At 40.6% G+C, this 19567-nt stretch overlaps 1 protein-coding gene across 2 annotated transcripts in view; it reads left to right on the forward strand.

The window, feature by feature from the left end:
- cnnm2b (cyclin and CBS domain divalent metal cation transport mediator 2b) overlaps positions 1–19567 on the forward strand; it is a 74470-nt gene that overhangs the window by 43678 nt on the left and 11225 nt on the right. For both annotated transcript variants that reach the window (XM_086034121.1, XM_086034122.1), the window contains exons 2-4: positions 6627–6770; positions 13661–13798; positions 19027–19196. In XM_086034121.1, the coding sequence (XP_085890247.1) occupies positions 6627–6770; positions 13661–13798; positions 19027–19196 (452 nt within the window). The remainder of the gene's footprint in view (positions 1–6626; positions 6771–13660; positions 13799–19026; positions 19197–19567) is intronic.

Consider the following 19567-nt stretch of genomic DNA (forward strand, 5'->3'; position numbering starts at 1 on the left):
ATGCACACAGTTAGCAAACATGCACATGCCTAGTTACACACAAACACATTTGACACCCTCCATTATTTACACCCAGGTAGCTGCATGCAAACGACCCATTCCGAGACAATCTGATCACACAGTGGAGGCTTCGCCTTGTTCTGTTCCTTTGCTTGGTGAGAATATCGCTGGGGCGGAATGGAAACTTCATTTTGAAGGGGGCTAATATTAGCCTGGGCATGTGGAAAATTCCTTTTAAATGATCACAAGCTGAGAAAAGGCAAAGAATTTGTTTAGCATTTTGCTTGACAGTCTTCACTGAATACATGCAGTTTGTTTCTCTTTTTTTCTGGATGGAACACAGGAGGGTCCTGGGAACACAGATGCAGAGGAAGAGGGAATGAGGGGTCGAAACGATGACATTCAGTACCGTATGACTGTCTTTGGATGTCATTTATTGTAGGCCTGGGCCAGTTAAGGCTACTTGGATCACAGAGTCTTTTTTTCCCCTCGAAATTGCCAAAATGACCATTTTCCACTCCACAGTACCCAACAGGCACGGTTTGACTCATGAGTGATGCTTTTACCTCGTTAAATTCAGGAACTAGTATTCGATGCAGCATGAGTAAGCTAGGCCATTTTTAAACTGAACTGCAGACTGAGCTTGACTTGCCTCCAGGGCTGGGCGATACTACTTTTACGATTGAAAATAAGGACCCAGAGAAAAAAGGCTGAATTTAGGTTACTTTATTTTAACATAAGCCTCTTATTCTTAGTTTTGGTCAGAGGTGGGCAATTTACCATATTTTGCTGGTCCGTCATTCGTCTGTCCGTCATTTTTCGTGATGAACTGAATTGTAATTGTCCGTCCGTCAGTCAGTCCGTCAGTAAAGTCCATCAGTTAGTCTGTCAGAAGTCCAGTGGTACGTTTTTTGGGCGCCCCCCCCCCAAATAAAACCGAAAACGGGCGTCTGACAGTTGACCACTGACGGTTGACGATTACACTAACAGATGAAAACCCACTTCGGTCATTCGTAAGTCCATCCTTTTAAAAGATGTCCCGTCAATCATCAGCAAAAAAGGCGTCCGTCAGTGACGGACTGATGGACCGGTCCATCATCCTGATGGAATGTCCACTTCTGGTTTTGGTTAGGGATGGTCGTTTTTGTAGTTTTTGTGCTTTGAAATAATGTGCCTCAGTTGAAAAAAACTGCCTAAGCCACATCGGCTGGAGAGAAACTTGATAACTGACAAAAAAGGAGTAGACGGAGGGTATCCTGTATTTGGTTTTGGACATATTGGACATTACTGCACTCATCACAGACATGAATATCATACTAAATTTGAACCTGAACCGATCTTTTTCCCAGGTTGGAGTATTTATTGAAGATTGAAAGACTTGAGAGTGTTGAATTTTGATTTATTTTAGACTTCTCTAATCTACAGAGTGTCACAGTTATACACTGAGTCACAAATACATCAATCTCCAACCATATTTGATTAAATGTCCATTAGCAAGTTTTCGCTTGACCTGATGGTTTTTGGGGCCATCATCAAGCTTATGGTATAAATTGGGCTATATATTTGTAGGGCCGTGACAACGGACTGGTTTGGACCATTTTTTGTGAGGTGATTTTCGTGTGATCGCATCTCGCAGGTGTGTTTTGCACTCCTCGCAGAAAAATTAACTCTGCCAAAAAATTGGTTTCTGCATCTATTTTTAGATATGATGTACAGTAGAATCCCCTCTGTCACCCCTTTTTCAATTTGATGATTTTCATGCAGTATTTTGATGTTTATCGCACGCACGCACGTGTTGAAAGCTAGCTGCAACATTTAGATCGACCACACTACATACTGTAATTTTGAGGTATTTGGGGACAAGCAGATGAACTGTCATCAAATTTGGGAAGAAAAGTGTCCACGGAACAAAATTCTCCACAAAATTTGTGTCGCCTAACCTTGAACGGGGAGAGACGCAGGGGCTCGTTCACCGGGATAAGTTAGCTGTGCGTTGCCAGCGATGGTGTGGGAATCTCCGGTATCCAAACAAACAACAGGAAGACGGAGGTCGCGCTGCAGAAATGGCTTTTATGACATACAGTACATGGTCGTTCCCGATGCTTATCTCGACTCAAAATACTTCTCTTTACTCTTACTTGTCCCCAAACAGTTGCACACCACTTTGCACAGACACTCATTCACAAGCCATTCCATTGAAAAGTGGGGAGCTTTACCGACCTTTTTGCCCGCTTTCTGAAGCCTTAGAAATGTCATAACTTCCTGAACATATTGACAAAATGTAAACATCGTTTTTTCCCCCCTTTATTCCAGCTCTTTCTGGTGACATTGGTCTTGCTGGGAAAAAAACAAAACAAAAAAAATGGTTGTCACCAATATTTGCCAATATTTGACCACACTTCCTGGCCGATTTGGTAATTTCTTTAAATTAGTTGGCTTCCACCCAACGGACTTTTGTGCTCTGTGTATGGCAATGCGATAAGATTAAGAAATTCTGGCAGGATGTACTGGATAAGGTTAATTTAATTTTGTCCACGCCAGTCCCATTGGATGTTAAGATGGTAATAATGAATGTATATCCTAATACTTTTATACCGGCGTATACGGGTCGTAAATTTATAGACTTTGCCATATTACAGGCCAAAAGGAACATGGCTTTTAATTGGAAAAAATTGGAACCACCTACGGTTGGAGCATGGATTCAATCTATGGGACAGTGCATGGCTGTCATGATTCTGTTTTGTGTTCCTGTCAGGAAGCTGATTAGTGGGCGTGACCTTCGGCGCCGCACCTGTTCTGCATCACAATCAAGGGCTTTAAAAAGGCTGCGGCGTCGAAGGCTCATCGTCAAACTATTCTACCTTGCTTGCTGTCATTGCACCAAGTGTACGTTTCTTGACCTCCCTAGTTCTTGCTTCTAGTATTTCCGTTCGCGTGTTTTTGTCGAGTACTGAATTTTGTTTTAGTTAGTTCGTACGGCATTTTGGTTTATTTTCTAATTGGAGTTTCCCTGATCCTGTTGTGACAGGTGATTTTGCATTGTTGATTTTCCTTGCCTTATTTGCAATTGTCTTTTGTTTTTCCCCGAGTTTTTTCCAGGCAGTTTGTCTGCGATTTCATTTGTACTTTATTCGGTAGTGATTGTTTTTCTGTAAATACATTTTTGTTACATAGTTCTTGTCTGTCTGCAGTTGTGGGATCCCATCACTTCCGGTTCCAGTGGAACCTTACAATGCCAGTGGAGAGAATTTCTTATTTCCTTAAAAATAAATTGGATGAATACGATAACATTTAGAAACCATTTAGAACATTTATTAAAAAAGCTGATATTGGACATCTTTTACCAGTAATTAATACATAGACCTAACTTATATTTCAGTAGGTTAAGTGATTATTTCAATGTTTTTCTTTAATTGCTTATTCCGCATACATTTTTATGATTATATTTTTTTTCTTTTCTTATATAGGGTACCCAATGTAATCGTGGATTTTGGAAATTGCACATGTGCTTATATACAGTATTTTGTTTATACGGATGGACATGTATATGCTTTGTAATTAGGATGTAAAGTACATAAAGTGTTTTGGTAGGATGGGAACAAGCACTGTGTAGTGTTGTAATTGTGTTGAAACTCAATAAATATAGTGATAAAAAAAAAAAAGTTGGCTTCCTAACAGACACATTTTCGAGCATAATTTATGTTGAATTGGTTTGACTGGGCGATGTATCATTATTGTTTCGAAATCCAGATATGAACATTCAAGATATTAACATCAAAATTAGCACGATATGAGTCATGTGAATTAAGCATGCTTGTGTTGTATGTAAAGCTCAGTCTAACCAACCACATACTTTCTTTCAAGTTTGGTGTTGATCGACTGCTTAAGATAGCCAATGACAATCATCTTGCACAGGGAGGGAGACACACACAGCCGCTGCACACACACATTGGAAATCCACTTCCATGTTAGCGGCAGTAACTTGTGAGACATTCATTTGCATTCAAGCCATAGAATACAGTATATATGATGCACATATATTGTATTTTATTAGATTTTACGTGTAGTAGTGGATGAAATAGCTAAGCTTGTCCCGATAAAAATGTACGAGCATTCCACGCTTCTCCTTTCAAAATATCCACACTTTCCTCATGATTATTCCTCCTTATTTCTGTAGCAAAGTACGTCTTTCTTGACTGCCACTATCTTTCTGTGGATTAAAAAGAGTCCACATACAGTGCCATATTGTACAGGGAGCCTCAAACACGAAATCCAGGCTAACACATTCACATCGCTGGGTGTCCGCACTTACATGGGGTGAGTGGTCAACTGTATTTTTATTTTTTTCCCCAGTCCAAGTCGGGTTCGGAAGCATTGTGTCCTGTGTGGTGGTCTTTAGCACTAAAGCTACGGAATGTGTCAAGCCAAATTGGTACAGAACAACCCACACATTGATGTAGTTAACACAAGCACGCATGCAAACACAAAAAAACATTCTATTGTAAAATACAATTATCATTAAAGCGCAGTTGCAGTGCAATGTCAATCTAAATTATTTTTCAAGTATTGTCGACTGTTAATGTTGATGGCCAGTAAGTTCTAATAAAAAACTGCACTTGCCACATCCTTTTGGTTTAATATGTTGCTTATTCTAAAAAAAATAAAAAAATAACTGAGCCAATAGTAATATCGTTATCTGGCATAAATATTTCCATATGAAATTTTGTCCATATCACACAGCCCTAGTTCAGGGGCCTAGTTTGGGAAGGCCAGAAGCTCAATATAAATTTGCTGCTGCATAACAGGCATCTGTAAGTGACGGACTGATGGACCTTCAGTCAGTACTGACGGAATGCCCACCTCTGTTTTTGAGGCATAGCGGTACATTTTTGTGTCGACCAATTTTTGTCGTCGACAGCCGATATTAGTGCTGTCAAACGATTACAATTTTTCAACTGAGATGCTTTGTCATGACCTCAAAAAGGCGGTTCATGTTCGAAAACCCTCCAATGTGGCTGAACAACAATTCTGCAAAGATGAGTGGGCTAAAATTCCCCGACAGCGATGTGAAAGACTCATTGCAAGTTAGCGCAAACGCTTGATTGCAGTTGTTGCTGCTAAGGGTGGCCCAAACAGTTATTAGGTTTAGGGGGCAAACACTTTTTCACACAGGGCCATGTAGGTTTAGATTTTGTTTTCCCTTTAATAATAATTGTTTAGTTGTGATATCTTTGACCAATATTTAAATTTATTGAAATTGAGACATTTCAGTGCGACAAACATGCAAAAAAATAAGAAATCGGGAAGGGGCAGACACCTTTTCACATATATATATATATATATATATATATATATATATATATATATATATATATATATATACACAACATAGCATCTCATGTAGCAATGTCGGTACACAACTTTCGGACTTATCCACGCACCTTTCCCCATGGGCGATTTTAACATGAAATCCAGAATGTTCCCAAACAGGAGACCGCAGTGTACGCGGGGACCTTCGAGCTCTGGCTCTTTTCTGGCTCTCACTGTTGTACCGCCACTCTCGTCTCCCGCACGCAACAATCAGCGTCCGTGCGTAAGCTCGCTCTAATAAGTGGACCAAACCGAACGCAAGTGGACCGAACCGAACATGCCATACCGAAACGTATTAATACACCCGAGTGTACCGTTACACTGGCAACATGTGTTTCTTACATAAAAAGATGTCCCTTGAGTACTTGGTACTTAAAATTAGATAATACAGATAGAAATATATTTTCATGGTTTTATATTTTTGGGAGGGAAAGTTATTTAATAAAAAAACTATTTACTAAATTTACTAAAGTAATGCATTTGTTTTTCATTTCTGTTCAATTTTTTATTTTTTTTTTGCAATTAGGGTTAGAGTAACCCTTACCCTATACACGCACACTCTATTGCCATCCCTTTGTCAGTTATGGCTCACCCTTGCCACCCCTTTTTAGTTTAACTTCTGGCTCCATCACTTTGGAGTGGGAAGTGCAAGTGTGGGTGTGAGAAAGAGACACAGACGAAAGGGAAGTTGACACAAGCAGCACAAGAATCCTGAACCTTTTGTGTGTTTTACAGACTTATGTTTTTTTTTTTCTAATTACAGCCTTTGTTATTCGATAATTACATGCGACTAGATCTCAATGTCAGTTGAAATGTATTAATCTTCCAGCCTTAGTGGTAAGCAAACCACTTCAAACTTGCGAAGTAGAGCTGAGCTGGTTCTTAATTTACATTGGAAAGAGGGCATGACTGATGCAGAAATCTGTTGTAGATTTGGTCACCTTGTGTGAATAGGTTGGTGACTGACTTTGTGCTGTCACACTAGGCTATTTTTCAGGTACCATACTTGTACAGTTTTAAGTTGTCCAATTTAATCATATGCCCATCTGACACATGTCAAAATGACTGAAAAAGTGGGATGTACCAGTTGCTTTGTTCTCTTTTTAAGCTTCTCTCCGCCACTCTCAACAGAACACCACTACCCCTAACACCACCCACTGCTTGACCTGTATTTCATTAACAAAACATAATATGACCCTAACTTTATAACTTGCCTTTGTGTTTGTGTGTCTGTGTGTGCATGTATGATTTGCTAGGAAAATCCCATCTGGCCATAGTTCAGAGGGTCAACAATGAGGGTGAGGGAGACCCTTTCTACGAGGTTCTCGGTATTGTCACCCTGGAGGACATTATTGAGGAAATCATCAAGTCAGAGATCCTGGACGAGACAGACTTGTACAGTAGGTTGCCCTCTTAAAGTTCACACCAATTTAACTGTAATCAAGGTCCAAACAGTAAGTGATGTCTAAATCACGGTATAGCTTGGTCCAAATATTACAAAACCATGTAAAATATAACAAGGCAATCAGCGTATTTGGATCAAAATGGATCACATTGCCATGAGTAATAATAAAACCCAGGTAAGAGTAACTCATAGCAGTGATAAAGCATGCCTTGTTATGATTTATTCCCACAAAAGGGTCACAGAACATATGCTTTATGTGTTATATCTGCATGTAACCGAATAAAAAGCCCAAATGTTCTGTATTGCCCACCTTTCCGAATCCAGTGATGATTTTCTTTTTCATTTTTGAATATTGACATTGCATCTAGTAAACTGCATTGAACAGTTTTGCAAAGGTCGAGTTACAGATGTCCTGTTAGTTTAATGAATAACATTTGCTTTGATTTGGTAACATTAATGTCCAATATCTTAATCGCTTTTCAATTTGTCATACATATGGTATATCATATAATTTGATCAATAACGTTGAATTCATACCTCACTGAGTTTCATTTTAAAACTCAATTCATTTGAATCATATGAGTTATTATATATATATATATATATATATATATATATATATATATATATATATATATATATATATATATATATATAAAATTGTGGTTCAAAAGGTAACAATAATAGTTTCTACTGCAAAGTTCACAATGCACCTCAATTCCATTTTTTTCATGCAGTGTGAACAGTACAACTCAGATTTTTTTTTTTCAAATCTGACCTAGGCATCTTCTGTACGAGGATATAAATCTGATGTGTGCGCGGTCGGTCTGCAGTATAAACGCTTATTTGTACAAATCCAACCTATAAGTCATCAAAAGCCCAATATGCGCTCTGTGCGGGCAGGGGAGAGTGCTTGGGAGACTACTGACAATTGTCCGTGAATCTGCAAAGTTGTTTTGATTAAGTGTTGTCTTTATCCATCCATCCATTTTGGACAGTAATCCCTCCTCCCGCCTCGCTACTCTGGCGATATATGACAAAATGAGCCTCTACACATGTGTGGGACCACATTTACTTCTGTAAACATTGTGCCACGTGACGTTATGCTTTGTGTGCATCACATCACATCACAGATGCATTGCGTACACATTAGAATTCGCATTTGTTTTTGTAATGCGAACAAGCACATAAAAAGTTCAGATTTACCAACAAATACGAATTGAGCATCACACCCTGCAGTGTGAAAGTATCCTAAGAGAACAAATGTTTCAAAGTAATTGTTTGTTGTTGTTGTTTTTGCTGTGTCTCAAATTAAATTTCATGATTTGCTAATGCTAATTACATTTCTGCATATGTAGTCAAAGATTTTTGTCCTATTGCTCAATATGCCTTTTCCATGAAAACTAACACAAATGCATCTTATTGTCTTAAGAGTTCCTTTTTGTGGATTCTTTTGCAAATGGTACTTTTGTGTCGCTCAAACTATCTTTTTTTCATTTATGCCAGTGAAATGAACCCCATTATGTTACTGCAATACACCAGAGGGATCTGTGATTTGAAGTGCCTGGATGTGGCAGCCATTTTGCATTCACACAATAGCAGACAGCAAAATAGATGGTGTTATTTCTGAGTTATGTATGAATTGTCAGAACCAATGTTCCCTCTAATTTTACTTTGCTCTGACTTTGAGTGATCCTTAAATCCAGACTCCTTGCACAGTGCCTTTTTCCAGTTGGAGAAGACCGTTCTGTGATGTGAAGGCAGAGTCTGGTACATTAGGCAGGGAAAAATCATGCGGACTTGTGGGGAATTTTGTCAGACATGGCTGAACAGAACCCTCGTCTTTGGAACTTGAAATATCTACAATACAAATGAAATGGTCATGAAAAACAGTTAAGGGCTCAAGAAGATTATTATTATTATGATAACCGCGGCTAACAAGCAGGTTTTAGGCAAGAAGCTGTGTCACTGGGTCCTCTTGGAAGACCAAAAATAGCCGTGTTGATGACAAATGGCTCTGGATCTGGCTCTTCTACCCTCACATCATCCTTGTCAGAAGCAAACCAACAAAACAAAACAAAAAAATGCACACGTGATCCGTAACCAACAATTGGAAGTGTCTCAAATTAACTGAACATGTGACTACTTGTGTAACTTAGTAACTACTAGTGACTACTTCTTTCTCTTGAGGCCTAGATAGACCAATCCAACGTTGGCCAACAGTGACCGACGCTTACCCCGTGGCGTCGGGCCGGCTGTTGGCACGTCACGCTGGAAAAATACACAGCAACGACAGACAGCGACGCTGATCTTTAAAGTACCTTCTGCGCATGCGTGAGATGTAGTACCCCTCCATACCATCGGCGGCGGTAATCAACCGGAAAGCTATTGGCCAGGGGCGGATAATAAAAACGGAAACAATGCATTCAACTATATTTTTCGAACTCCCACGCGAAGTAAATCCTCACGTTCTTGACATAGTATCGTGAAATACTTATATTGTCAACCCTCGCTCTTGTACTTGGAAGAAGATTAAGAAGGCAGCAAAGGCGTGCTCACTGTTTATCCGCATTTGTCACTTCCTGTTCATGCTCCGTGCGCTGATTTGCTAGCTAACAGCCAATCACAGTCACCAAATGTCACGACTCACGACGGCGATTCAAAATGCTGAAACGCCCACCAGACGCTTCCTGACAGGCTACGACGGTGGTCATTATACCAATCAGACGGCGCAATCCGACGCCCCGACGCTTCCCGACCTCTGACATCAGATTGGTGTATCTAGGCCTTTAGAGAGTGACTGCTGATGTTACTGCCAACTGCTTGATTTTCTGCCTTATTGTTTGATGACTGATATATTTTCCCTTGTCTTTTCATTTTCCACAGATGCTATGAATTAATTAAGAGTGCATTGTTACTCCTAGGTTAGCTTTACTCACAAACACATATTTTCATTAATAATAATAATTGAATGACTTAGTAAAATCCTCACTTCTAGCCTAAAAATGTTATACACGCGCACACATACATGTGTGTGTATTGTTGTTTTAAACATGCACTGAAATAAATCAATAAAATTGAGTAAATTCAACACACCATCTTTTTCAGTGTGGGAGACGTACATAAAAAAAACCAAGGTGGCATAAAAAAAGCTGAATTAAAAAAAAATCTGTCCAACTCTCTAAACTGTTATATAATTATATAAAAGCACCCGTACACGTGGTGCTCACATTATGAATGGTTCTGATTGCTGATCCAAACCTAAAAATGTTTGTTGTGCACTATTGCCCAATTTAATATAACTTTGCTGTGGTTTTGACCTGACCCGTGTGCACGTTTGTATTATGTTATTGTCTTAAATGATAATTGTCTTTTGTTACTTTTTGTTTTTGTGTTCATATACCATTTTTTAAGAATTTCTGATTTCTGGTGTTTTGGTGCCTCTATTACTTTGCAAGTGCAAATTTAGACGATGTGGTGACACTATATTTAAGGAGGGATTGGAGCATCTTTCAGACGTAAATGTTTTCAGCTACAACAGGAAGCAGTGGCAATGTCATGGCGGGGGCATTAGCGGTGAACACTCCCCCAAATGAGTTACTGTTACCCTTGTCCCCACCCCCTACAGTGTAGCCTTTTTGTGTCGTACTTTCTAACATTTGGCGGCTCTACATCTTTATGTGAGAATTTCGCAGAAGCACACAATGCTCCATAACATAAAAGGTTCAGTTGGTTCAGTTAGCGTTTGAGAGACATAATCAGTAAATGCACAAATGATTGGAAGATCATATAGTATAAAGCCCACACTTGCTACATCAACTCTTCTAAGGTGAAGTTATGTGTTTAATTAACCCAGTGCTCGCATACCTATTCATAACTTTTAATGTTGAGTGTATTTAACTCTTTCAATGCCAGCCATTAAAAAAAACAAAAAAACAGAACCTCTTGAGGGCCAGCCAATTCAGAGCTGTCTGACTGATCTTTCAAGGCTAACAGAATGTATTGTGTTATGACTTTGTAAGCACATAAACTACCAAATGAAAGATTAGACTCGCTTCTTTCATCACATTACAAAAAAAAAAAAAAAGCTTGTTTCTACCTTATTCCATTTTTTAGTAACCAGCAGTGAAACATGGGTTGGGTTTCACCCAATTCACCTATTTTGGATAGAAAAACGCAGAAAACATGCTTTTTGTGAAAAGATATATTTTATACACAACAATATCTTTGATGCTAATAATGTTTGCTTTAGTGACAACTCAAAACAGAACAGTCATGTTCTTCTATAAAATACTAACAATGAAATGTGCTTTAAATGCATAAGGTAATGTAGAAAACCATGTATTTTCAATTAGTCACAAGTGTAACAATTTTACATTTGATGAACTTTATTTATTATGTGTATGCTATTTATTATTAATAGTAATATTAAGTAGTGTGTGTGTGGGGGGGGGGGTCTAAGTGTGTGCGTGTATGTACGTACATTATGACATTGCTCCAACCTTTCTAAATTTAAATAATGCTATCTAGATGTGGGCGATGTATATCGTTATCGATATCATTGTCAATCTTGCCCACACGATGTGTAATTTTACATTATCGAATATTAATACTGCCTCGAAGTGAGTCAGCCGACGGACGCAAAGTATGAGGAAATGCTGAAAAATCAGTGCGCATTGACGGCAGAGGAGGAGGAAGTGATAATCATTCGCCGAATCAGCAGGCAGGGCCCGGTCACGTGACTCTGTCCTCACTACAGCGGAGCTGTTTCCTCATTTCATGGAGGAGTGTCTAGCGGGGATTTATAGCGAGGCGCGCGTCCACGTTGTCCGTAGTCTGTAGATGGTTTGGAGTTGACAAGACTGACGTCTGTGAGAATCACATTGTTAGATGTGCCAAAACGGTCACCGTGAAGAGCAATTCTGTTGCACCACGAGCCATATGGATTACGAGGAAAACTTGGCGACCGCGCAACCACGCTAAACAAAAGATTAAACACACACACCCAGAAAACAGTCGGCAAGTTGAACCAACAAATATAAACGCACGCACCCACTCACGCACACAATCACTGAGTACTTAAGCGAGCAAGGCAAACGTGACATCCTGGTTGATCGGTTAACATTCAGTTTACACGCTTTTAGTCCGCATCATTCATAACTAGCCTGTACTCCCGAGGCATGTTGCACAAACTACGACGTTTTATTAGTGTGACGCCAGCATACACCCAAATATGAATAAAGTCACAAGTCTACATATCACAGCGATGAATGAGTGGGAAAATGCACTTTTCTGTAAATTGCAGTTTTGTTATTCAACTTTATTCTGAATACGTTGGCCAATGTATAAGAAATGGGTGTTGTCATGACGACGTATTTTTTTTCTCTCGCTGGGTGACACTTCGTCACACGTCACATATCAAATACATTTTTTCCTCATTCTGATTGCTGTAGTTAACACCTTTTTCTCATTCTGATTGCTCTAGTAGTTGGCAGTGGTACACCAGTACCTACTGCAGCTAAAAATGTTACACCATTATGGAATAACAGCACAGACATTTAAATGACATAAATATTCCCAAAAATGAATGTAAGTCTACACATAATTTTTTGTTTTTTATTGTTAAATATTGTCGTAGAATATCATTATGGTTTGCAGAAGCTATATTTAGCACTTTAAAAGAGATGTTCACAAACACTGTCTATCCACAATTGGTCTGTGAAGCAAGTGCAGATTAAAAATATTTTTTGTAGAATAGCGTCAAATTATCGTTATCGTTTTTTTTCAAAAAAATATCGAGATTTGCCCATATCGCCCACCCCTAATGCTGTCATCATTTCTCTCTTTTGTTCCACTCTTTGTAGTAGATTTAACGTGACAAAAATTTTGATCAATCACAAGATGCTTGACACCATCACATTTCCAAGGGTCCGCCATGTTTTAGGCTTACACGTTGTTGTGACACAGTGAGTTCATCCAAAAGAGATCCAATGCTGACATGTTGGTCATAGTAATTTTTCTTTTTTCTTTTTTTTTTTGCTTTCATCGCTAAATGATCAATCCTGACTGGCTAAGGCTTTTCTCCGCCCATTCCTGTAAAGAAAAAACATAGTTGACGGAAATTGACGTCGACAGTGCTCCTCATTAGGATTTTCGTTGTCAGCATTTCATGTCAATGGCGCTCAAAGAGTTAATAAACGGCTCACCTAATGCCCTCCAACTGAATGTCCTCCGACACTGACAGGAAACATGTCATATTTTCCAGACTCAATTATTATTTTAAAATACTGTAATCGCTCAATTTACATGCATCAAACATCACCTTGTATCTTTTCATTCATTTGACGTGAAATGAATGCAACGGCACCCCCAGAGACCCAGCAAAAATGCTTTGTGATGGATTTAAGCCCAAATTTACAATCAAGGTATAAAACACTCTCTGGGAGACATTTAACATTTAACATTAAACATGCTTTATTTGTCCTGTGCACCAGAACTTAAATATATTCAACTTGTTAACTCTATCACATGTTTCAGTACTATTAGAAAAATATTATGAGCAGTTACACAATGTTTGCATATTTGGGGGTTGTGCCTGCTTATTTGTTGGTCCAATACATATGGCTTGAAGTAATGCTAAGAATGTGGTAAAATAACAACATAGCCCCCTATAGTTCTCTTTTAGTTCTGAGAAAGGCACCACAGCTATGTTTCCAGAAAAGGCAATGAAGTTTGGGTAACTGAAGTTTAGTCACCCTGTGACCTGGGACAACTATCTTCATTAGTTGAGTGACATGGTGGACTGACTTCTTGTAGGGTTAGGGTTACTGTGTTGTAGAAGTATGAACGTGTGTCTTCTCATCAACTCCCACTTTCTGTCTGCAGCTGACAACAAGACGAAGAAGAAAATCACCCATCGAGACAGGAAGCAGGATTTCTCGGCCTTCAAGCCTACCGACAATGAAATGAAGGTTAAAATATCACCTCAGCTTCTGCTGGCTACTCTGCGTTTCCTAGCAACAGGCAAGTGGGCTGCTCCACTTTCCCCAGTGTGCTTAAGCCCCTCACCGAGAGGAAAGTTTTTGCTTATGTGTTTGCAGTTTGTGTGCACATGTGCCTGTATGTTCTTAGAGTTTTGGGCAGTTGGTGCAGAGTGGGGTGAGTACATGTGTGTAGAAAGAGTTTGTGTGCGTGCGTGTGCATGTGTGTGTGAGAATCAATTGTGTGAGGACTGACAACCAGCGTGTTGGTATACATGTTTGTGTGTGTTTGTGAAGAAGGCCTCTTGTGAGTGCACCACGGGATGACTAAAACATGGCTCTCTTTTGGTTTCTTATCAAATAAAAACAAGTTTATTTGTAAAGCGCCTTATCATGCAACCTGCAACCCAAAGTGCTTTACAGTTAAAATCATCTTAAAATCAATCAAACGGCTCACCAAACAAACACCCAAAATCCAAATTTTCACTGTTAACCCATCTTTGAACATGATCTATTGTGTTAGCTCACTGCTTTAATACCACGCTGTTTAGTTTTACTCAATTCTTCTGTTTTTATGTTCATTTCTGCATTTTTAGCCTCCGAGGTTTACCAACGCATTGACATGTTTAGTGTCAAATTTGAAGTATTCCCATTTGGTAAACAAGCAGCTGAATCGCGCCTTACTCATGTTTCTCCAACCGCAGATGGATTTTCTTTCGCACTTTGACCTAGCAGCTAAGCGTTGATTATGTTCTTCTCAAGGCTATTAGGAAGTTTAGTTTCTTGGTGGTGTAGCTAGCTGACAACCACAGCTGTATCGAGTTGATGTTACTAACTGGTTAATGGTAGGAGGTTTTAAACCACACACAGTTTCATTTGTAATGCATCATTTCTATGTTATTGTCAGACGTTTGGTTTACTCAGTGAACAACAGCTTGAGATGTAAAGTCTTCTTACAATTTGTCCTTGATAGAGTGTTACTATCTTTACACCACAGAATGATACAGTCTAAACCCAAATATGAGAAACAGGAAGGGATGAATTGACACGAAACTGTATTGTCATTGCGAACAATGAGAACCAGACCTCCCCCAAGGCCAAAAGATTTGAATCAGCATCACTGTCATGATTGCGTGTCAGGAACAACAACGCTGCCTCCAGCTCCTGGTCCACCCGATAAGTTTGACCTTTGGACTGGGAGTGAAACCCAGAGGAAAGGCTGGACGAAGCCCCCAGTGCCTTACAGAAAACCTTCCAAACCTGGGTGGTGAACTGCGGCCCCCTGTCAGGGACTGAACCGGAAGGAATGCCATGAACACGGAACACTTCTTTGACTAGCAGATCAGCAGTCTCCAAGGCCAAAGACAACTTCGAAAGGGCAACAACGTGGACCATCTTGGAAAATCGATCCACAATGGTGAGGATAACAGAATGGCAGCATGACTTGGGAAGCCCGGTGATGAAATCCAAAGCAATGTGTGACCATGGGCGGGAAGGGACAGGCAGCGAATGCAGAAGCCTAGCCGGAGGACGATGGGGCAATTTATTGAGAGCACAAACGGAGTAAGCGGCCACAAATTCCACTACATCCTTCCGAAGCCCAGTACCTCTGGCCGACGAGAAATGTAATCCTGTTCACACCTGGATGGCAAGCCACAATGTCCCCACTGAAGAATATCTTGTCATAGACGAACAGCAACAACAACCTTTGGGAACCTGCATCCCGCTTGCTGCATCGGCCACTTTATTTTCCACCTCCAACTGGAGTGCCCAACAATCCTGTCTCGCTCCAAGGTAGACTCTGGCACGTGGTCCTCAGTGTCAGCAATGTAAGCCCACCCAAAGAAATGACCACATCGAGTTCAATTTTCTTCTTTCGTGTAATACCTTCCTCCATTGGATAGTCATGGTTTCCTGCAGAAAAATGTTGAGAGTAGTCAGAGAGCTGATTAGATGGAGTACCATGAAGCTGTGAATTCTTCTGATCTTCTGATCTCTTGAGTTGCCAGAGTTTGGGCGTGGCCTTCTTGGACAGCTGGCTACCCGGTGTACCGGGAGACCACAGTAGAGTCACACTCCTAATTGCATCCGTCGGGTGCAGTCTATAGACGACCTCCTCCTAGCTGAATAGGCTCCTCTGTAGCTGAGGTGGGTACCACTGCAGTTGAATCCGGCAGCTGATGGTTGACGATACTGCCTCTCGCTCACACAAGGGGATCCCCCGCATATTAAAATACTCGTTCCTCCGCATGCTCCCTCTTGACGCTCTCTTAGCTGGTGGCCAAGAGGATGGCTAGACCAATGAGCTCCTCCAATCTGGAGGTCTCGTCACGCCCCGCCTATTTGTCCTTCAGGCGGTGGTTGAAAAATGCTGCAAAGTGCCTGCTCATCAAAACCGCTCTCTGCGGCACAAATGCGGAAGGATATGAAAAATTCTGCCACGGATTGAGTCCCTTGCATCCTTTGCATGAAGTCCAAAAGTCTACTCCTTGCTTCTTTACCTTTAATGGGGTGGTCAAAAACTCTCTTCATTTCCACAAGGAAGGGTTAAAGGGATGAGCGTAAATCTGGATTATAGTTACCGACAGCCATGGACCAGTCAGGAGCTTTGTTACTAAGTAAACTCAGTCATTATACATGATATTTTAGACCAGTAGCATAAGTAAAAGGCTGCTGGTCAAAAACAATGGAGCACTGGTAAAGGAACTGCATTCAGCCAACAGGCTCCTCACTGTAGCCATTTGGGTGCGGAATGTTGGGTCCTCGAATGTTTCATGCGCTGGCTTTAGGTGTGTCGGGATCATTGGTTGACGTGGCAGACGTACCGGGTGTATCTGGACTCACGGTCATTTGAGCACCGGTCTGCTCAAATTGTAAATCGTGGGAACTAAAGGAGGCGATAAGGATGTTTAACATCTCCAAAATCTTTGCTCATGCTCTCCAACCCTCCTCCCTTGATTGGACAAAGCCATGCGTAAATGCTCGGCGTTTGCGGGGTTCCTGCTTAGTGGCCGGAATATTATCTTACAATCATGTCCCCAGAACTTCAAACCCTAAAGCAGAGCCAACACAAAACTTAAGAGCAAATACAATACTTTATTAAACCAAAGAAGCATGAGAACGTGATCAAGGATATATGCAAAAACAAAAAACTACATCATCATAAGGCTGACACGAAAACACAAAATATACAAATGGATGGGCGGAGCACAATGGAAGCTAGATGCCAAAATAAGATGACAAAAATAGTAAACGGAAATTAATGTAACGAAAGCGCATTATAAAGCTAACAACGAAACTCAGCCCAGTTGGGAGCAAGACAGGTGAATATAATAAACGCAAAGGATTCCTGACTATCCAAAAAAGCACACAAACAGAAATCTAAACCAGGCTGGAAACCGGGCAGAAACAGATACGAGACAAACAAAGCTAATCTAGACAAGAAATACAAAAGAGAATTACTTACATGTGAGAAAGTGAGAATAAAGTGAGTGTTGAAACGATACCTGATGCTTCATCGACCCATCACTATCCCTCTCCCTCCGCCCCAAGCTCACCACCAATGGTCCACTCACGCTGCCAGTCCCACACATCGCTTCAGTCTCTCTCTCCCTCCCTCTCTCTCTCTCTCTCCCTCTCCAACATGAACTTCCCACAGTGCATCGGCAACTAGCTTCCTCTTCCTCAGCCACAGAACACAGGAACATGACAAAAACGACGTAAATCATAGATCACTTCCTGCATGTGCTCTTTTTTACCTCTACCTTTATGATTCATTTATTATATTATTCACCTTTCATGACCTTTATCCAGATCCACAGCAAATTTTGATGCATTCTTCCCTTGCTTATCCCCAGCCTAAATATGGTGGAAATTGGGTCCAGACGTTTTTACAAAACCTTGCTATCAGTCATAACACAAACCACAATGAAAACAAGGGCTGGGCAATGATTTAAAATTTAATGTGATTTCGCTTTTGATTTCTTATGATCTTAAAAAAACATTATAATCAAAGAAAAATTATTAATTTGCAGAACGGCATGGTGCATCAAGTTCCTGACGTGAAAGTACCCTGAATGCACCATTCTGTGATGCAACGTGGTGCCCGATAGGACCACTTGAGTAGCCCGCGGAACTCTTACAAAAATAGTATCTTTTCTTTTTTTTTTGGGTGATATTCTACAAAAAAAAAAAAAAAAGTCTGCATCAAATCTTTATGGATGCTATTTTGATTAAATCACACTTCCATTGCTGTAAATTTAAAGTTAGCATCGTAGCGAATGACCAAATACTAGCGTTCATGGAGAGAAGCAGGCTTGAGAAACAACAATGATGGGATGATTTACCCCCAAACAATTTGAGCAAATTTGCTACTTAAGAAGTGACTATCAAACAGGTAGCCCTTGACATTAATCATTACCCAAGAAATAGCTCTCAGTTCCATGGTTGGTGACCCGTGGTGTGAAATGTATGTGATTCTGCCGTCCCTGAGTGTGCATTAAACTGTTTAATGACAGCCCAATTGGAGTTTACTGTAAAACAAAAATTAAAAAAAACAATTATACACTTTGTATATTTAAATATGTGCTGAAGACCATTGCTGAAGCCATTAGCTAAAGCCATGGCCAAAAACAAAAGCAGGAAGCAACAACCTGACAAAAGTAGGATCGTCTTTGTCAGGGCCGGAGAGCAGCCTCAGTCACAGCCCAAACCAGCAGCCGGGTTCCTCACCTCAGCATCAGACTGGGTTCTACAAGTGGACTTGGGCAAACAGCTCAAGTTTCCTGACCACATCACAGTAACTTCACTGTGGCCGGACATTGTGCTAACGTCAGTATCTTCAAGGCACGTGCTACTGAGAGAACTGACTGGCTTTGCGGGCCACTCACTATGCAAGGTGATCACAACTTCTGGGCATCACAGGTGCTGAGAAAAGAAAGGCCATCAAGACCACCCACCATGGAGGCAGCAGAGAGAGCCTTGAGATGGCTCTGGATCAGGAGGAGCGATCTGTGGGCCAATGCTACTGGGACACAAGCTGGGCTCTGATCAACCCTGGCTGGGTCACCTGAGGGAGGGGGTATGATGTTGAAAGACCCGAAACCCCCGATGATCTCAGGCACATCACTGATGATGTGTCCCAGGGCATCCTAGGATGTATCTTGCAATCGAATACAACGCATTTTGTTTGAAAACTATCTTAGTGCTAATGCTAAAGTCAATGTAAAATCTCAACTGTCATTCTCACCGTCTCCTTCTCTGTCTCTGTAGAGGTCGACCTGTTCGCACCACCACAAATGTCTGAAAAGATTCTACTGCGCTTGTTGAAGCACCCCAATGTCATCCAGCAGCTGAAATACGATGAGAAGAGCAAGCGGGCGCCTGAGCACTACCTCTTCCACAGGAATAGACCTGTGGACTATTTCATCCTTATTCTGCAGGTTAGTGGGACTTTGTGGTATAAATCCCCACAACCATATTTCAAGTTCAGGTTTCATTTTCGGCATTCCCTAGCAACTTTTATGCATGTCGCGTGAATAACATTTATAGTTGATGAGCACCAACCCAGTCTTACGCAATAACAATTCTCAACAATTACAGTTTGTTATTATTAGAATTATTTGACAGTCTACATTTAGTCACAGTCTTTCACACCGTCAACATTTATCAGGAAGATCTTTCAGCCAATTTAAGAAAGCGGTTATTGCGGTGGCTTGTAAAATTTTTAGAAAAGATATCAAGGTCTATAGTGCCTTTGCACACTTGCTGTCAATGCTGAGCGCAGTTAAATTTGATAACGGTTCACTGAACA

The sequence above is a fragment of the Filicampus tigris genome, chromosome 6 (genome assembly GCF_054856515.1).
Source record: "Filicampus tigris isolate MCC_2025a chromosome 6, RoL_Ftig_1.0, whole genome shotgun sequence".
NCBI classification, from domain to species: Eukaryota; Metazoa; Chordata; class Actinopteri; order Syngnathiformes; family Syngnathidae; genus Filicampus; species Filicampus tigris.